At 38.9% G+C, this 19,368-nt stretch overlaps 1 protein-coding gene across 3 annotated transcripts in view; it reads left to right on the forward strand.

Annotated features, from left to right (window-relative positions):
- The window catches only part of SLC31A1 (solute carrier family 31 member 1), a 33,093-nt gene extending 15,073 nt beyond the window's left edge, over positions 1-18,020 (forward strand). Inside the window, exons 2-6 of one of the 3 annotated variants that reach the window (XM_072959947.1) lie at positions 11,435-11,589; positions 12,095-12,167; positions 13,403-13,571; positions 14,701-14,755; positions 17,408-18,020. In XM_072959947.1, the coding sequence (XP_072816048.1) occupies positions 11,470-11,589; positions 12,095-12,167; positions 13,403-13,571; positions 14,701-14,755; positions 17,408-17,446 (456 nt within the window). In that variant the 5' untranslated portion in view covers positions 11,435-11,469 and the 3' untranslated portion in view covers positions 17,447-18,020. Of the gene's footprint in view, positions 1-11,434; positions 11,590-12,094; positions 12,168-13,402; positions 13,572-14,700 lie in introns of all 3 variants that reach the window. The other 2 variants (XM_031677422.2, XM_072959946.1) reach the window with 2 other exon arrangements.
- Positions 18,021-19,368: the final 1,348 nt, after the last annotated feature.

A 19,368-nucleotide genomic window follows, 5' to 3' on the forward strand; every position in this document is an offset into this window, starting at 1 on the left:
CATGTTACTATATATAGAAAACCCTAAAAGGTCCACACAAAAACTACTAGAATTCAGCAAGGTAGCAGGTTACAAGATTAACGTTTAAAAGTCAGTTGCATTTCTTTACACTAACGATGAATCAACAGAAAAAGAAAGTAAAGAAACAATCCCCTTTAAAATAGCACACAAAGTAATAAAATATCTAGGAATAAATCTAACCAAGAAGGTGAAAGGATTATACACAGAAAACTATAAACCATTGATGAAGGAAATTAAAGAAGACTTTAAAAAATGGAAAGATATCCCATGCTCTTGGATTGGAAGAATCAATATTGTTAAAATGGTCACACTGCCCAAGGCAATCTGCAGATTTAATGCAATCTCTATCAAATTACCCAGGACATATTTCACAGAACTAGAACAAATCATAATAAAATTTATATGGAACCATTAAAGACCTAGAATTGCCAAAGCATTACTGAAGAAAAAGAAAGAGGCTGGAGGAATAGCTCTCCCAGACTTCAGACAATACTATAGAGCCACAGTCATCAAGACAGCATGGTATTGGTACAAAAACAGACATATAGACCAATGGAACAGAACAGAGAGCCCAGAAATGAACCCATACACTTTTGGTCAACTCATCTTCGACAAAAGAGGCAAGAATATACAATGGAATAAAGACAGTCTCTTCAGCAAATGGTGTTGGGAAAACTGGACAGCAGCATGTAAAGCAATGAAGCTAGAACACTCCCTTACACCATATACAAAAATCAACTCAAAATGGATCAAAGACTTAAACATAAGACAAGATACAATAAACCTCCTAGAAGAAAATATAGGCAAAACTTTATCTGACATACATCTCAAAAATGTTCTCCTAGAACAGTCTACTCAAGCAATAGAAATAAAAGCAAGAATAAACAAATGGGACCTAATGAAATTTACAAGCTTCTGCACAGCAAAGGAAACCATAAGTAAAAACAAAAAGACAACCTACGGAATGGGAGAAAATTTTTGCAAATGAAACCGACAAAGGCTTGATCTCCAGAATATATAAGCAGCTCATACGACTTAATAAGAAACAACCAAACAACCCAATCCAAAAATGGGCAAAAGACCTAAACAAGCAGTTCTCCAAGTAAGACATACAAATGATCAATAGGCACATGAGAAAATGTTCAATATCACTAGTTATCAGAGAAATGCAAATCAAAACTACAATGAGGTATCACCTCACACCAGTCAGAATGGCCATCATTCAAAAATCCACAAATAAGAAGTGCTGGAGAGGCTGTGGAGAAAGGAGAACCCTCCTACACTGCTGGTGGGAATGCAGTTTGGTGCAGCCACTGTGGAAAACAGTATGGAGATTCCTCAAAAGACTAGGAATAGACTTACTGTATGACCCAGGAATCCCACTCCTGGGCATATATCCAGAAGGAACCCTACTTCAGGATGACACCTGCACCCCAGTGTTCATAGCAGCACTATTTACAATAGCCAAGACATGGAGACAGCCTAAATGTCCATCAACAGATGACTGGATAAAGAAGAAGTGGTATATTTATACAATGGAATACTATTCAGCCATAAAAACCGACAACATAATGCCATTTCCAGCAACATGGATGCTCCTGGAGAATGTCATTCTAAGTGAAGTAAGCCAGAAAAAGAAAGAAAAATACCATATGAGACTGCTCAAATGTGGAATGTAAAAAAAAAGACAAAACAACACAAAGCATAAATACAAAACAGAAATAGACTCATAGACATAGAATACAAACTTGTGGTTGCCAAGGGGGCAGAGCGTGGGAAGGGATAGACTGAGATTTCAAAATCGTAGAATAGATAAACAAGATTATACTGTATAGCACAGGGAAATACACACAAGATCTTACGGTAGCTCATGGAGAAAAAAATGTGACAATAAATATATATATGTTCATGTATAACTGAAAAATTGTGCTCTAAACTGGAATTTGACACAACATTGTAAAATGATTATAAATCAATAAAAAAAGTTTAAAAAAAAGATAAATTCTTAAATAAATAAATAAACCTAATTACCTCCTCCCCAAAACAAAACAGAACAAAAACAACAAACAAACAAAAAAAAAAAAAGGAGAAGCATCCAAGAGGAGCTCATTAAATGTCTACAGTTGGTGAAGATGAGAAGGAAGTTTGGAAAATACTCTGTTCAACTGTTTCTCCTACCTTTTCTTAATACTGTTCTATCAGCGTGACATCAGAAATAGGCACAGATTGAAAAAAGCATAAAAAAAACATTTCAGGGTATTTTGTGAGACCTAGTTCCAATGGAGTTATTAGGAAGGGCACATTGTGCTATGAATGTTCAGAGGTGTTTAGTTCTAAGACCTTGCAAGAGGAGGAGGATTTGTTGCATTAGAGACTGTAAGGACGGGCATTGCAGACTAAAGAAACAATCTTAGCAAAGGTAACACAGAGAAAAGTGTGGGGTATGAGGAACAATAGAAACTTTGGCTATTGGACTTGTTTGGTTGGAACACAAGGTACATGTAGGCAGAAAGGTAGGTTGGGGCCTCTGTTTTAGAGGTCTATGATCTTAGAACAAGGAGGTTAATAGACAATGGAGAGATTGGTAGGTGGTGGACTTCTGGGGGCAGATAAGTAGAGCCATGCCTTAGGTGGATTAATTTGTCATTGCTGTATCATATAGGATGAACAGAGGGCAGGAGTACCATGAGAAAAACTTGTGTTTGTAATAGAGCTGGAGGGGGAAGGGTATAGCCCAATTGGTAGAGCACGTGCTCAGCACCCAAGAGGTCCCGGGTTCAATCCCCGGTACCTCCTGCATGCAGAAATCAATGAATAAACCAAATTACCTCCCCTTCAGTAATAGAGCTGGAGATGGTAAAAACTAGAGACAGGCTGAGTGAATCTTCTAGTTTATTTGGGATTAGGACAAGGGACCAAAATTGTGAGATTTATGGATACAAAATTGACCGTGGATGAATAGTAAGGCAGGTTTAACAAAATAATCGCTGGGCCAGGGGTGGGGATACCCAGATTCTTGGCAAGGTGCCTCCATAGCTTTCTAGAATAACATCAAACTGGTTGCTTAAGCTCTCTGTGCCTTGGTTGCTCTGAACCAAGAAGAGTGATTGTGAAGGTAGGAGAAGATAACAGAGTTGGATTTATAGGAAGGAAATGCCGTTGTTTCATACCGTGTCATTTGCTCAGGTTCCACGTGCTTATTCATTTGGTAGATAGATGTACAGAGTAAAAAGGGTTTTAAGTTGATCTGATCTTACAGCTTGCTCTGTTTTCCCTGCTGTCCTTCTATGTGGCACTTGTCCAGGTTTTAGTGCCCTAGAGACTTAGTTTACATAAGGGATCTTGGTTTGGCGTTTCAGACTACGTAAAAGTCCACAGGAGTATATTCTCTTCCTTTCTTCCACTTCTATAAACAGGCGTGAGTTTTACTTACAATCCCCTTGCATTTGTCATAAAACAAATATTTTACAAAAGTACCTATGAAGGCATATTAGGTCAGAAAATGTTAGATTCTCCAAAGAGCTTTGTGGTCTCATACATTAGGCTCCTATGAAATGAACAGGTATAAAACTAGATGAAGTCACAACAGCCTTCCAACTCTTAAGAAGTTCAACCGGTTTATGTTGCTTCTATATTGACTGTGTTTTGCTACTTCTTGATACAGAGCTACTGAATAATTTCTAAGCATATTCATCAAATACTATTATATAGCATTTCAGACTCACCGAGGTGATGGAGAAGATACTGAGGTTTGCATTGTATCATTAGCAGATTTAGAAAATAATTTTTTTATGCCTAAGTTGCATGGGGAGAACGGAGAGAAAAGCAGTTTATTTCAGGAAACACTTAACCATAATCAACCACTGTGTGGAGGGTATTAGAAAATGCAGGAGATTCATGGAAAAATAAGAGTCCCCATAGAACTTAACAATCTAATAGTAAGAATAGGCTTAGGGAAACATTCTGTTCTGGAAACTGAACTGAAAAAAAGTAGAATTAAGTTTTAGCTCTGAGCGGAACTTTATCAGTCATTTCATTCAGTGTTTATAGTTAAGGAAAATGAAACTCTAAAATATCAAAGACTTGCCTAATACAGTATTTATCACCCTATCTCTTTCACACTTAAATTAGCTCTCGTTCCTTTATATTTTGTTGCTTATTTTGTAATAGCATGGTCCATTCATGTTTGCCTGGAAGGCATAGGGGATCTAGAGATTAGACACTGGGCGTTTAAAAATTAAGTTTGTCCTTATCATACTTTCTCTAGAAAATGCTAGCCCTTCATTATCATATAGCTGTATAATTCTCCATGTAATCAGTTCCTCCAGGATCTGTCTTACCCAAACAGATTTCTCATCTCCTTTGCCCAGCCTGAGCCGCTTAATATGGTGCAGTGGAGATATGGAAAGATAAAAGTTGTGATAGAAGGGGGTGACCTTGAACCAGTATCTGTAAACAAAGTCTTTCCATGTCTTTCTCTGATTAGAATCAAATCATAGGTTTGCTTTCTTTCTGTCTTTTCCTTTGCTTATCCAACGGATAGTTAGAATGAGATTCTCGGGGCAGCTCCTGAGTTATCACTTTTTACTAAAATAGATATTCTTAGTCAAGGACTTCTAAGTGAAAGAGCTACTCCACACAACATTGTAAAATGACTATAACTCATTGAAAAAAAGTTAAAAGAAAAAGAGCTACTCACACTAATTCATAGCTGCTCTTTTTATTCTTCTAAACACTTGTCAGTCCATGTAATGTTTCTCATTGGCCACTCATAAATGAAGACCCTTTAAGGATTAAGTGTAACTGAAGTAGTTTGCTCCTTTACGTCTCCAGCTTGCGTCGGCTGCCTTCTTTGCACCCCATTAGTCTGATGCGTGAGTAACACAGCTACATGGACTGCTGTTACTTGATGCTGTTACTTGAATATGTAGCCTCTGCCTAGTTTGGTTTCTTTCCATGAAAAATGCTTTCAAGGAATCCTACAACTGATTCCTCATCTTTGCTATGGTTACTTCTCTTGCCTGATCACAGTCCTTTGTTCTTTTATTCCCTTAAGATCATTATTACTGAGACCTATTCAAGGGCAAGCGTTATGGCCAAGCTTAGATCACAAAATGGCTTAGGCCTAAAATGGTTTCTCTTAGTCAAAAAGCTATATCTGGTTCTTTGCCTCTGGGAGCCCCTCACACTATCTGCTTACAGTAGGGCTTTGGCATATGGTAAAGAAAGAAAAAATAACATTGAATTCTGCAGATAATTACTAAATTAATTCTTTGCCAGTTTTGTCAACTTCCTCCTCATCTCAGCCCAACCACTGACATGAAGAAAAGTAAGTGAGAATTTGTTGCTGTTGTAGATGACTCCTGGGAGTTATTTTTATTATCAACAAAGGCAGAAAGTTAGAAGGGAAAATGGTAGCCTTAGTTTTATTGAAGGATTTTTTAAAGGATAAAATCTAAGATTTCTTTATTTTTTTTGGTGGTAGTGATAGTGATGGTGGATTTGGGGCAATTATTTTCCTGAGTTCTATCTTTATAAACCTACTATTGTAGCAAGTGCCCTGTCAACTCCCATCACCTGCCATATTTGATCTGGGGGTAACTCTGTGTGTGTGTGTGTATGTGTGATTTTAAGGTCTTTTACATTTCTTTTTTTCTTATTGGCCTGACCTAGTTTCTCTCTACCTCTACTGCCTCATTTTCCTTAACTGTGTTTAGTACACTGATATGGCAGAACTTTGAGGGCCCTAAGTTTTTGCCAGTTCTGGCTAGAACCTGGGTAAACCTATGATTTATTCAAGCCTAATAACCTTTGTAAATAAAATTGGTATAATTAAGTACCGTTATGATTACTGCGCCTCAAGGAGGACACAAGCCAAGGAAGGGCAGCTAAAATACCCAAATTATCGTGTGGTTACGTTCAAACAATTATGACCACATTTCTGCCAGTTAATTTGGAGTAAGAATGTGAGGCCAGGGTCTACGTGGTGAGTGAAACAGTATCATAGTCTTCAAGGGGAAGGGTCTTCCCCATATATATTCATCAAATTGCATTTCTCCTCCCTGGGAACCACTACATTAAAAAAAAAACAGCTCCAGTATATTGACCTGAAATGCCAAGTTATGAAGACCACATAGGCCCTATTTATTATTGCATTAGATCAAGGTTTCCCCTTTACTCCTACTTCTCCTTTACCACCTCCTTCCCCCAAAGAACAACGTTAAGTGCAGAATTCGTAAAACTGTCAAGAGAATTTCAGAGTTCACCTATAAGGGCACTTGAAACAAAGCCAGAGCCATTTCTCAGAATATCTGCTGACCCAATACAGGTCATCAAGAGGCAGGATTATTCCAGTTAAACTTATTGCGTGATCACATGAACATAGTCCGTAAGCACGAATCCCTGTTTATGATAGTATGCTGTCTTTGACCTTGAATTTCCTCTGTCTGTACTTGCCAAAAGCTTATGTCACCAGTCGTAAATAATGACTGTAGAAAGCAGAAGAGTGACCAGATAGACTTCCCTTTGTTTAATGTTTTTACAAATCTAAAAAGGAACATGACTCTAATCATTTTAAGAAGAAAAACTTTCTTCCTTATCATGGAAGTCAGGAAAGACTAGCAGTAGTCTCCAAAAGAATTACCTGAGGCTCCAGATTACCTCTGTCTGAGCTGGAGGAGAGGGGCCTTGTGACCACTTCTGTGTAGACTTTCTGTGGGGTCTAATCTCCACAATCCCTGTGAATTACTGTTTCTCATTCATCATTGTGCAATACCAGGAAACTAAAAGAGAATTAGAAGGTTAGACTAAACCTATTAGAAGTAAAGTCAGTGCCGAGACTCAGAATGGGCATCAGAATTTAGCCTTCTGTCTAATTCCCTAACTTGTCTCCATAAATCCGTATTTACTTTGCTAGAGATGCTAGATTTTGCAAATAATCTGGTCCTCTGGTTAAGCTTTACAATGTCTGTGTTTGGGGGGGGGTTGGGGGGCAGGAATAGGGGAAAATTCTTTTTTGATGATCATCAGAAGTAGACTGAAAAGAATTAGACCCTTGAATACAAGTTTTGAAGCCTATCTTTATAAATACTGCACCATACTTATTAAATGAAGGAAAGGGGAAAACAGAAAGAAATGCAAAGCTATGTGACACTCAGTGTAGAATGTCATTTCATTTTCCATATCTAATTGTATTCAGGGCAATAGAAACAAGGTGGCATATAGCCAGTTTCAGGCACCCAGCTGAAAATGAGTAAGATAAATGTTGCCTAGAAACTGAATAGTGTAAAGCCTTCCTGAGAAATAAACTTCTCGCTAATTTTATTGAAACTAAGTTCTGTAGAAACTCTTGACTTTTTTTTTATAGCCATTCCTAAACCATTTCTCTTCTGTTTCCTTAAAGATCTAAGAAGTTTCCTGCTAGAAGGAGGAGCTATTATGAACTACCCACACGAGTGTTAATAGTCATTTTGTGGTCTCAGTTAGGAGATAGGATAGGCAGAAAGGGACTTGAAAGTGGTCTTGGCTAGAATACTCTGCAGGAGAGAAACTAACAGAAAGCTGACATTTTGATAAATGTTTTCTCCCACAAAACTCATTCATTGGATTTTCCCTATCTTAGGTATTTTATCCCCTCATATTCCATGATAATAGCTACCATTTGTCAGGCACTTTGCTAGATACTTAAGTCTGTTCTCTGATTGCTTTCTCCCAGCAGCCCTCCAAATTCTACTGCCTGGAAACCAGTTCCAGAGAGGCTAAGTAACTTTCCCAGGTTATACAATGAGAGCACTTTCCAAATTCTTTGACAGGTATTTTCCAACTATGTAGCTGAACTCTTCACTCCATTAGCTAATGCAAAGGTGCTTCTCCAGTGTGGGTCCCTCTTGAATTCTGTTAGAGATAGTTTGCCTGCATTGGCAAAAATGTAAATGAAAGAACAGTATTCTAATCTTCCCACCTACTTATGAACCCAACTTGATGAGTAAAATACTGTAGATGGATTTTATTATAGATTGAATGCTAGGAATGCTAAGGTTTTGTTGTTGTTGTTGTTGTTGTTGTTGTTTGTTAGTTTGTTTTTCAGTTCTATCCTTGAGCTATATATTCAGATTTTTTTTAAGTACCCTTCTTTATAAATAATTTGTTAATTTGATAAAGTGGAAGAATAAGAAGAAAAGTAAACAGCAGGGGTTTTAAACAAGAACAGGAGTGTTAGCCTGGAATTAACATATGCAGATAAATTTTCCTAAAACCAGAAATCTAGTGAATAGATAAACACAAAAATTTTGCTAAGGTTCCACCTATCACTCATCATTACTAACTCTTCCACAAGTTCCATTCATTGTAATCGCTTTACAAATCAAGAAACTTGATTCCATAAAAGTACAATACAGTGACTTTGTGGACTTTGAATCGAGTTTTTAGAAAGAGACAGTGGGATGGAGCTAACTTAGAGAAAATAGTTGTTGGAGAACAAGTAGTTAAAGTTGGCTGTGGAGTTTAGAGAAACTTGAATAAACCAAAGATGAAACAGCACAGCTCCTGATTAAACCATTTTCTTCAGATTACAAGTTAAGACAGCAAATGGTATTGCTGTGTCGCTGTTCTTTGCTTTATTCTTACTTCAGTACCCATTTTTATTCTGCAAGAAGCTGAGCCAAGATCTTAGATTAAAGCTATTTGAAGGCAATAGACTAACACTAACCAACTGCCAGTTTACCTCCTGTAAACAGAATTTCTCTTCTAGAGAAAATGGGTTGTGGATTTGCTATAGAAGATGAGTTATCCAAATACATATGGCTGGCACATCACTGAAAAGCCAAATAGGAAGAGAAAAGAACATAATTTTATTTATTATGCCTTAATAGTAAATTTCTAAGTTTTTCCTTTTTTGATGTCATTTGAATTTGGCATATTCCCCCTGGGATCTTTCCTAGACCAAGGCTTTCAGTGAGCATAAGGACTTGCCAGGATTGGTTTGAGTTTGTGCCTACAGTGTATGTTATGTGTTAATTTCCACCAGATTTGTACCTTCCAGTTTATATTCCACTAGGCAAGCCTTGCACAGGACTCCATTATAAGAAACCCTTTGTCCATGGACACAATGAAAAGAAGTAGATTCTATTCTTGCTGTGTTTCCTAGTATATTTGAAATGTATCCTATAAGATGACACTTCAAAGCAAGTGCATACTTTGAAAGGTGTTCTTGAGATTTGGATATATGAATTATTGGATCATTGGCATCTCTGAAGAGATTTGATCCCATATCTTCATTGAACAGGTGGCTCTAGTTGCTAATGAGGTTTGAACTTGTGGGTCTTCAAAAAAAACCTGTTCATGGGAAAAATATGTAAAAGTCCATCAAGGAAATCAAGGATACAAATCTTAAGTAGTTTGTAGTGCTGGTTCTTGCTTTTTAAACTGTCTTTTGCACTTCAACTTATACCCCCAAATGAAAATGAATACTATTCAGTTTCCTCTTCTATCTTTTTACCTCCATGAGGAAAGACTCTATGTCTGGTTCATCTCTGTTATGTCCCTCAGTCTCTTACACCACAAGGCACTCCTCACATAGTCACTGACTCAGTAGCCAGGACTCATGCTGACAACATGGAATGAAATTATCCTTTATGGTTTTCTTATGCTATAATCACTTTCCAGACTCTTATTAAAAGAGAAAAAAAAATCTGTGACTTCTACTTCAGTCTCTTTATGAGGATGTGTTATCAGCTTTCTTGACAGGCAGAAGTCTTTTTAATCTTATTTCACTTCATTTGCTTAGTTCAAAATCATAATTTATGATCACCCAGAGACCAGTGATCTCTTCATCCTACCATGTTTCTTTGTCTGAAAACTGCTGTGCACTTACCATTTGTTCCATCATTGAAACTTTGTGTGTGCTCTCATTGATTATTTTTGTGTATTCTTTTTTGTTTTGTTTTGTTTCACAATAAAAATTTTATGGACAAAGATTTTAACTATATATCTCTGTACCTCCAATCTAATCCCTTTATGGCAATGATATTAATAGCATTAGCTTGTCATGCTCCATAATTATGAAGTAATATAGTGTCTGCCATCAAAGTTATTTATATTCAGAGTTGAACTTTGATTATCCGTACTGATGTTTTGCCTTGTCCATTGCTGGAAATAAGAACCTCTTTCTTAAGCTTGCTTAAGCATAGAATCAAGGGATGGGAGTTGAAGAGAGGAAAATAGATGGCTAAATATTTGTGCCTTTGATTAGACATACATGACTCCCTGAGTCTATGTAAATTTCCTATCTAAAGTATGCTTCTTGTCAGTCTCTTAGTAATGCTGCCATATTACCCTGTTTATTTCCTTTGCAGCCCTAGTCACCCCCATGAAACTGTTCTATTTATTGTTTTTCTTTCCATCAGGTACCTTGTTTGTCTTATTCACTACTGAATTACTAGCACCTAGCTCAGAGTTTGGCACATAGTAAGAGCTTGATAAATATTTATTGATTGGATTAAAGAGAGGCACACTCAGGCTTGTGAACATAAATAACTACTTGGCATTTCGAAAGCACTCTTTCCCTCACAAACTGGAGTTGAGGGACACAAAGAGAACCCACCAACAGCTCCCTCTCTACCCTCTCCAACTCCCCACCCCGACTACAGGAGTTTTTGCTCCTTGGTTTATGTCTCAGACGGACATTTGCAGTAAAGCAGTGAAGAGGTGGTAAAGACACAAGACTGAATATGCAGTTGTCTGGACTTAATTTAATATAGAATATCCAATTTATACCTTGTTTTCAGTGTTCTCAGCTCTAATGCCCTCCTAGGATTGTAATTTTATCAAATTCTGAGCACACTGCTTGCCTAGGGCAGCGGTAGACCTTTTCTTCCAATTTAAATTAGCTGAAGGCTGGTTGTCCCATATGTGAAAGCGTATTCTTAATATCCTGATTGAACACAGGCCATCCAGTTAGGTGAATTATCTTGAAATACTTGCTTTTTATTTACTGACATTTATGATTAGTAAACCTTAGAGCGGTTAAATTTCATTAATGGCATCAATTTGTCCGTTACTACAAATTGTTTCCTGCAACCCAAAGAAGCTACTTTTCTTTTCCTTATTTCAAATTTAAATTTGTACGTTGATCATATCTAGTAAAGAAATGATTCTGCAGAATAAGTGTTAGGTTTCTGAAATCCTACATACAAATCCCTTCTGCCACAACCTCCAAATGTGGTCCTTAATAGCAGTTTCTTCTCTCTCGATCTATAGATTGTAAAAAGTAATTCTGAGTAAAGACGCTCGGAGGGTATTTAGTCATTGGCAGAAATCCCACGTAGGCAAAGTATTTATCAAGAATCAAAGTTTTACTTTAAAAAAAAAAGATTTCATATCCTTGAATTATTATATATAATTCTTTTTCTTAAAGGAATCTACTGCTGACTCAACTTTTCCTGGAAAAAAATGGACCATTCCCACCATATGGGGATGAGCACTATGGACCACAACAGTACCATGTCACCTTCTCACCATCACCCGACAACCTCAGCCTCCCACTCCCATGATCACATGATGATGATGATGGTAAGTGCAGCAGGAGAAGCAGCGTAGGCCCTTTCCCACCCATTTGAGTAACAGAGATAATCAAGTTTTAGGACTGGAAGGTTATCATCTTTAAAAATCAATTTACCAATGAGGAAAAACACTAAGGCCGACCCAGACAAGTTAAGTGATTTGTTCAAGGTCATGTGGCAGGTTCATTTCGGAGCCACACCAGAACCAAGATTTCTGTGCTTCTTTCTTCAGTATTCCTTTCTTTCAAAATTGACCCTTTTCTGAATGAAGTTCTGGTCTTTCTACTTTGTGTAGAAAAGAGAAACAGACAAAAGTTGATGGTGGGGGCAAAGGAAAGTGCTTGTGGAGAATGCCTGTGGTAGTAATACTAAAATGAGGAAGAAAGCCTCCCACTTCAATGAGTGTCTCTTATTATCCAGATCTGCTGCTTTTAAACGTTCTAAGCTTCTTGACCTGACATTCTCATTTAGAATCTTCACTTGTTTCTAATTGACTTGTTTTGATTTCCTGGCAGCCCATGACCTTCTACTTTGGCTTTAAGAATGTGGAACTCTTGTTTTCTGGTTTGGTGATCAATACAGCTGGAGGTGAGTAAGCCATCAGGTGGTGTTGGAAGGTGATACAGACTTGCGAGCCAGTGACAAACAACCTGGAAACCCAACACCTCTTTCTGCCATAATTACTGAATCATTATAGTAATGATCCTAACCATCTTGCTTCCTATTTCCTACCTGGAAGGTGAGGATACACAATGTTTCATTGGGCCCTACAGTAAACCTCCCTTAAATATCATGTGTATGTTTTAGAGTTTCTGAAACGTAATTTAGATACCAGATAGGAGTCTTTTGCAATCCATTTCCTTTCATCCTTTTCCAGAGTGTTTCCTTGTTTGATTAAGTTATCAGTCCTGGATATAAGAATATAAAAGACATAAGAGGGATTTTATATTCATAACCACAAAATAACCCTAGCTTAAAAACTATTAATCTAGCACAGTTCTTCCACTATACAGATAAATTAAGCCTCAAATAATGAAATGATTAGCCCTACTCACATAGAGTTAGTATGTCAGAGCTAGGACAAGGACCTAGACCTTCCATTCCTGCCTAGTCCAGTGCTCTTTCTAGCTTACCAGACTGGTCTACATCATTCCTGATTCTTGGCATGACCTGTCTTAGAGTCAGTCCTAGTTTTGGGGATAGCTAGTTACCCATTTTTTGTGTGTCTGTCATGTTGGGTTGGTGTGCCTTAAATTCAGATTACACTAGTTCAGTAGTTAGATGGACCACTTTAGATACAAGATAAGTCTTTGGATCCACAAAACCAATTTGTTTTGGTTAGCAGGGAAGTGTTTAATTTAGGTAGTATGTTAAAATCAGTTTTGAATACATTCATATTGTTACTAACTCTTCACAGTGTGGAAGGCTTAGAATTGAAATGCCTATTCAAGGAATCGAGTCTGCACTTAAAGATAAGTTGTTTCATTCATTCCTCTTTTGCATATTCTACATTGTGCATTTCAGTGTAACAAGTTAATTTAATGACATCAAGCAGCCAAACCAAAAGGTTATTGTTGTTCAGATGATTTTTTTTTTTTTGGTATCTTTATCAGAAAATGAGTATGTTCTTCAGTTGAGGCAATGGTTTTCATTAACACATCTTAGCTCTTCTCTTGCCTCTGTACAAGTGAAGAGGTTACAATATAATATATTTAGAAATTGAGAGTCACAGTTTTCCTATGTTGTCTTTCTAGCTTGAAAAGCACACCAGCTAAGGATTTTGCATGTTTGACATAACCACCATCTTTTCCTTCCCTACTTAGAAATGGCTGGAGCTTTTGTGGCCGTATTTTTACTAGCAATGTTCTACGAAGGACTCAAGATAGCCCGAGAGAGCCTCCTGCGCAAGTCACAAGTCAGCATTCGGTACAATTCCATGCCTGTCCCAGGACCAAACGGAACGATCCTTATGGAGACACACAAAACTGTTGGGTAAGAAGACTAAACAGATCCAGGTGGAAGTCCTGGAGAGCTGGATTAGTTATATAGCAAAGCAGCTATTTTGTTAGCAACAGCCCCCTTCTGGAGTTAGTGATTCTATATGGCCTTGATCTGATCAAAACTGTCTTTGGAGGCTTGAGGTTGTTGATCATTAGGAGGCCAAAGAAGGAACGATAGGAATCCTCTGCAAACATGATTGTTTATTCTAAATTCTAAGTATTGGTCACTTTGAAAGAAAGTAAAGAATCTTTATTTTAAAATATTTGCCAAAACAAAAATCAGAAGAAGAAAAGAAATTCATGTCAGGGTATAGAAGAATGGCAGAATCCAACTGATTCCTTTCTACAAAATGTTGTACCATCCCAGCTCTAGTCTCCTTTTGTTCTAATATGAGACTGTGCAAATGTCTGTATTCCATCTAAGGAAGTATTTGGATGACTACTGGTTTTTCCCGCAGATTAGTAAATGCTTTCTGAGATTCAGTTATAATAGAAATACAGGTCTTAAAGCTAAATTGGTATTCAAGAAATCCTATAGACTAATGTCCTGCTCTCAAGTAAGCACAGTATTATTTATGCCCATTGTACTGATGGTTGGACTTATTGAGGGCCAAACCGATTGTGACTTACCTGAGGTGAGAGAACCAGTAGTAAGTGACAGAGGGTTAAATGATCAGGTCTCCTGGTCCCTAATTAAGAGCTTGCTACTGTACCACCCAACCCTCCATTCTATTTCCAGTTTTTTAGAATGTGAACTTTGCAAAAGTGGAAGGCCTGAAAATGTTCAGGCCAATAAGTACAGGAGGGTTTGGGGCTTCCCTTTCAGGATGCAGAGTGGAGGTGAGTCAGAGCATTGCTCTTCCTTCCTGTCCCCTCCTCCTGAGGAGGGTTCCTCCTGCTGACCTATAACTGTATCTGGCCAGTCGTATAAATGTCGCAGTCGTATCATATTTCCTTTCCAAAGGCCAAAAAACAACCTACAAAGACACAAGTGCCCGCGAGTTGCCAGGGTGGCTGTGAGGGAGTCCAGCTCAAGCTGAGCTCATGACTACAACCGTTCCCCCTTTCCCCTGAGAGCATGTGTGGGGTCCCTGACTGCTGTGTCCCTGTTTACTTTCCAGGCAGCAGATGCTGAGCTTTCCTCACCTCCTGCAAACAGTGCTGCACATTATCCAGGTGGTCATCAGCTACTTCCTCATGCTCATCTTCATGACCTACAACGGCTACCTCTGCATTGCTGTAGCAGCAGGGGCCGGCACAGGGTACTTCCTCTTCAGCTGGAAAAAGGCAGTGGTAGTGGACATCACAGAGCATTGCCATTAATGTCAAACTCCATGATGTGGCCTTACCCATTGCAGTGGGAAGCAGTTCAAGACTGGAAAACAGGATTCCTAGTCCAATCTTCCCTTCTTCCTCCTTGTCTTCTTACACACAGATACCCACACGCACGTACTCCTGCTCAATGGGTTTAGTCTCCGATCTAAAGTGGTACCCTCCCTTTTCTTTCCCTAGTGAGCTGAGTTTCCCATTTCTCTTGAAGTGAAGCCACCCATGAGATGTCCTGTCTTCCCCCGTCATCTTAGATCCAATCTATATGTTCTTATTTCATCCAGCTAGCTTTCTGTTTGATGGCTTGATCACCTGCTTTTCTAGTCTTCTCTTCTGTTCTTTAAAAAAAAAAAAAACTATGTGAATCTGGTGGGTTTTTCCTGGGTCAGTGATGGAAAAGGATTAACGTTAGCCAGGACTTACACCAGTTGAGGGAAATTCTTGCCCAACTAAATTCAAAACCCAAACTTAGCATTAAAAAATATGTTCTAGTCTTTGGACTCAGTGAGTGGGAGATACATTGTGCCTTTCCCTAGGTGTGATGTGATGCACCGAAATCTTTGTAGTGGGCAGAGGGATAGTTTGAGGCTGTATAAACACAGGCCTGGAGCTCGCAGACGTGTGCATTCTTGGGTAGCTCATCAGCTTGTGTTCCAACTTAACATTTTGATTAGCATGAATTTCTCAATTAAAAAAAAGACAATCAATTTGAGAAAATAGAAATAGATATTTCTAAGTGAAACCACTGACATTGTGCTTTGACTTGGTACCTTCATGTGTCTCAGCTGAATGAAACAAGCGTTTTAGCCCTTGTCTCCTATTACTGTTTTCCCGTGTCTGCCTCTAAACCAGCGGTTTTTCAAACTTTAGTATGCATCAGAATCACCTGGAGAGCTTGTTAAAACACTGACTGCTGGGCCTCCACCCAGAGCCCCCAAATTGGCGTTTTTAACAAGTTCCCAAGTGATGCTCCTGCTGATGGTCAGAGGACCACACCGAGAATCTCTGCTTTAAACTAAGGGAGTATCACCTGCTGGGTGAGCTGCCTGGTACTGGGCACGGGAATTTGACTTGGTTTTAGCAGGCGGTATGTTTGGGCTTGACTCATGTACTAAATGCTGCTGGTCAATATTTAATCATTCCACAAGCATTTATCCAGCCCCAGCTGTATGTATATGTGCCCAGGCACACATGCACAAAAGGCATTAGCCAAAGTAACATTTATTAGCATATATGAAATCACTAGTCTGTATTTTTAAAGATCTGTGATTTCTTGGAAGTATCTTGAAGGTTGATAAAGCCCTTTGATCTGCACTGTAAGTCAGCCAGTCATGGGTCAGAAGGGCAAAAGCCCAGCCCTCTCTTTGGAGAGGCTTAGGGTGTGGTCTGCTGATGGCCAGATTTTGCTCAACCTCCGAGATCCATGCCCACACCAGGCAGATCCTCATCCTTTACTGACCATCTTTTGTTACTCCTGGGGGCTTAATTAGGTAACGAGTGGACAGAACTTCTTTCCTCAGTGAAGAATCACATTGAATTTTTATTCTGCTCAGTTGTTAGTCTACATTGAAGTCTTGTTCCCAGTCCAACCTACCTCTGTGAAGTGACTCTTCTTGTGCTGGTCTATTAAATCCTGCCCTCCTTGGTGCTAGACTCAAATTGTGCCTCCGGGCAGAAGAGACAAAACACAGCTATCCTGTTGGCCTCTGTTGTGTTTGAAGTTTGTACTTTCTCTGTTGGTGCCAGTTAAATATTGAAGGGCAAGAAATGTGTACTTCCATGGCTTTGAACCAAGAGAGGGTTATGAGCTTACTGGATCAAAGTTAAAATCTAAGAACCAACATTTATAGTTTCATGCTTTTCTCTCCTTCCAACCCGTTGTAGTGCTGATACTTAGCATAAGCAGAGTGAATGACAGGTACTGACAGAATCCAGCATTAAGGTACAAATAGCCTATCATTGTCTCAGAAGACAAGAAATAATAAAACCTTGAATAATGAAATAAGAATCAATGTTTAGTAGTGACCCTGGTACTCTAGAAATCTTGACATGATCTGCTATAAAACACCCTTTCAGGTACAGGACCTTATCAGTAAGGTAGGGAAAATCAAGGCCAGTTAAGACAAAATGCTGTGAATTTCAAAGTCTCAGAGAGAAACATTGGTTTGGGATAGGCCTTTGGGTATTCAAGGTAGAGTCTCATGAAAAACCTAAATTCCAGCAATCTTGGGCTAGGTTGCCAAAGGAAGAAGCTAATGAAGGGAAAAAAAACAAATTAAAGCTTAAATTTCATCTTTCTTGAGCTCTTGGATCGTGATAATGTAATGATCTTACTGACTTTCTTTTCTGTATCCCTGTGCATTTAGAATTTAGTGCCTGGCTTCTTTGTTCCTTTGAGATCCAAATTTCTCTTCTCCTCCTGTTCACATGTGTTAGAAGCTTGTATCCCCATGTCTTCAGCCCCTTATTGTGCTCTCCACTTCTCTTTCTGTCTTTCAGGCTTTCATCCCGTGTATCTGGTTTATTCAGTCTCCCTAGCCCTTCCGGTACAGTGGACAGTGCTGTGCAGTGGCTGTGGATAGACACCAACCAGAAGTTGTACAACTAGTTTGAGGAGCAATTGTCCCATTGGAATTTCTATGAGGCTGGGTGATGGGTTACCTGGTACTATCTGCAGAATTACAAAATCTATGTGCCATCGTAGGAGGAGCACCAGCTTCCTCTTGCCCACAAAGAGGGACTCCTCTGTGTCCGCCAGGAAATTAGAGATTGAGGTTTCTTCACTACTTCTGTGGAATTCCCATTTAGGCTGTGGGGCACTGGCTTTGCATTCTAGCCACAGGGGTTCCTTTTAGAAGGTAGAAGGGGAGGTGGCAGGGAGTACACTTTCATGTCATTTAATGTTGATCCTGCCTTCTCCAGCTACTTCTTTCAGAAGGTACATCTAAAGATACAAAATCCGCATTTAATATAATGCCTTAATCACTGGTTCTACAATTAATGTTGACTGTTTTAGATTGTAAGCTCCTGGAGAGCAGTATTGCTGTAGTAGGAATGTTTTAACAGTGTCATGTGCGAAAGAACAAATAAATATTCTGATTTTGTGATTCTATGCATGTCTTTCTACCCAGAGTGATATTATAAGTGGTTTCTTCGTTGTCTGCATGGAGTCTGGCCATTACCATCAGTTCTTAAGATGTCAGTCTTTTAGGTGGCATGATCCCTTTATGTTTTCATCTCATTCTCCACCTAATCTACTTAAAATGACAAGCCCATACATGCCAGAAGAGCTACATGACCTTTTGTACAGGAGACAGTGTCTTTATGAAGCTGCAATACCTTGGTACACCAAGGATTTCTGAATTTAAAAGCTGACTTGCCGTATCATACTCCCTTCCCTATGTTTATGCTATTGGGCCAGAAGCTCTGAGTTGGTCCTCTAGGAACTACCAAGTCTTGAGACAAGTGTTGGCCCTGCCTGTCCCCTTCATGCCAGAATGCTGGTGTTAAGTGCCTTTCCTGTTGGCTCCCACACGGGTATCTTGCCATCAGCACCACTCCTAGTCTCTTCCACAGTGTAGTATGATGGGCACTGGCTTTGAAGTCAGGAACACCTGGGTTTGAATCCTGGCTCCACCACTTACTAGAAGTGTGACCTTAGGCGTGTTATTTTAATAATCCCTAAGCCTTAGTTTTCTCATTTGTAAAAAGGCAATAATAGTACCTACTTAAATTAGCAATACACATAAAGCCCCCAGGAGATACTAATAGGTATCCAAGCCATAGTAAGTGTATTTTTATTATCTCCTGATTATTATTCCGGCTCTCAGAAAAATGAAAGGTACACACTTCTGGCTAAGGCTGGTATCTCTTCACAAGCACTTGACCATCTTCTTGAGTTTGGGCAATCCAGAAATGAACACTAGTACCTAAGAAATACAGAATCAATGCATGTGATTTCAAAGGTGTCAGAAGACTTGCAGCTGCAATAAGCTCTTATCTACTGATCTGGTAATTGTGTCATTCTTTATAAATAAAATGGCATGGAAATTTCCTGAGAACTGAAACAGCAACATCTCACTGTACCCTAATCACTCCATGTTCTTAGACCAGGCAGTGGGAGACTAGGAAAGCAGGTAGCAAGTAAGTTTACAAGCATAGGTTCAGAAATCATTTCTGCCTGGGTTCAAATCTCAGCTTTACCCCTTAATAGCTAAGCATTAGTTTCACTTTTCATAAAATTAAAGTACTTTTCTCCTGAGAGTTACAAATTAAATGAGATAATCTGCATAAAGCACTTGGTATCGTATCTTAAACACAGAGTCCTCTTGAGTATTGGCTAATGGGAGGGGAAGCAGCTCAGGAGACACTGTGTTTTCATGCTTCTGTGCCTATTTGTGCTGAGAAGTCAGTGAGGTTGAGGCAGGGTTTTTTGTAGTTGTTGGGTTTTTTGTTTTGTT

Source organism: Vicugna pacos, chromosome 4 (genome assembly GCF_048564905.1).
Source record: "Vicugna pacos chromosome 4, VicPac4, whole genome shotgun sequence".
In the NCBI taxonomy this organism is placed as follows: domain Eukaryota; kingdom Metazoa; phylum Chordata; class Mammalia; order Artiodactyla; family Camelidae; genus Vicugna; species Vicugna pacos.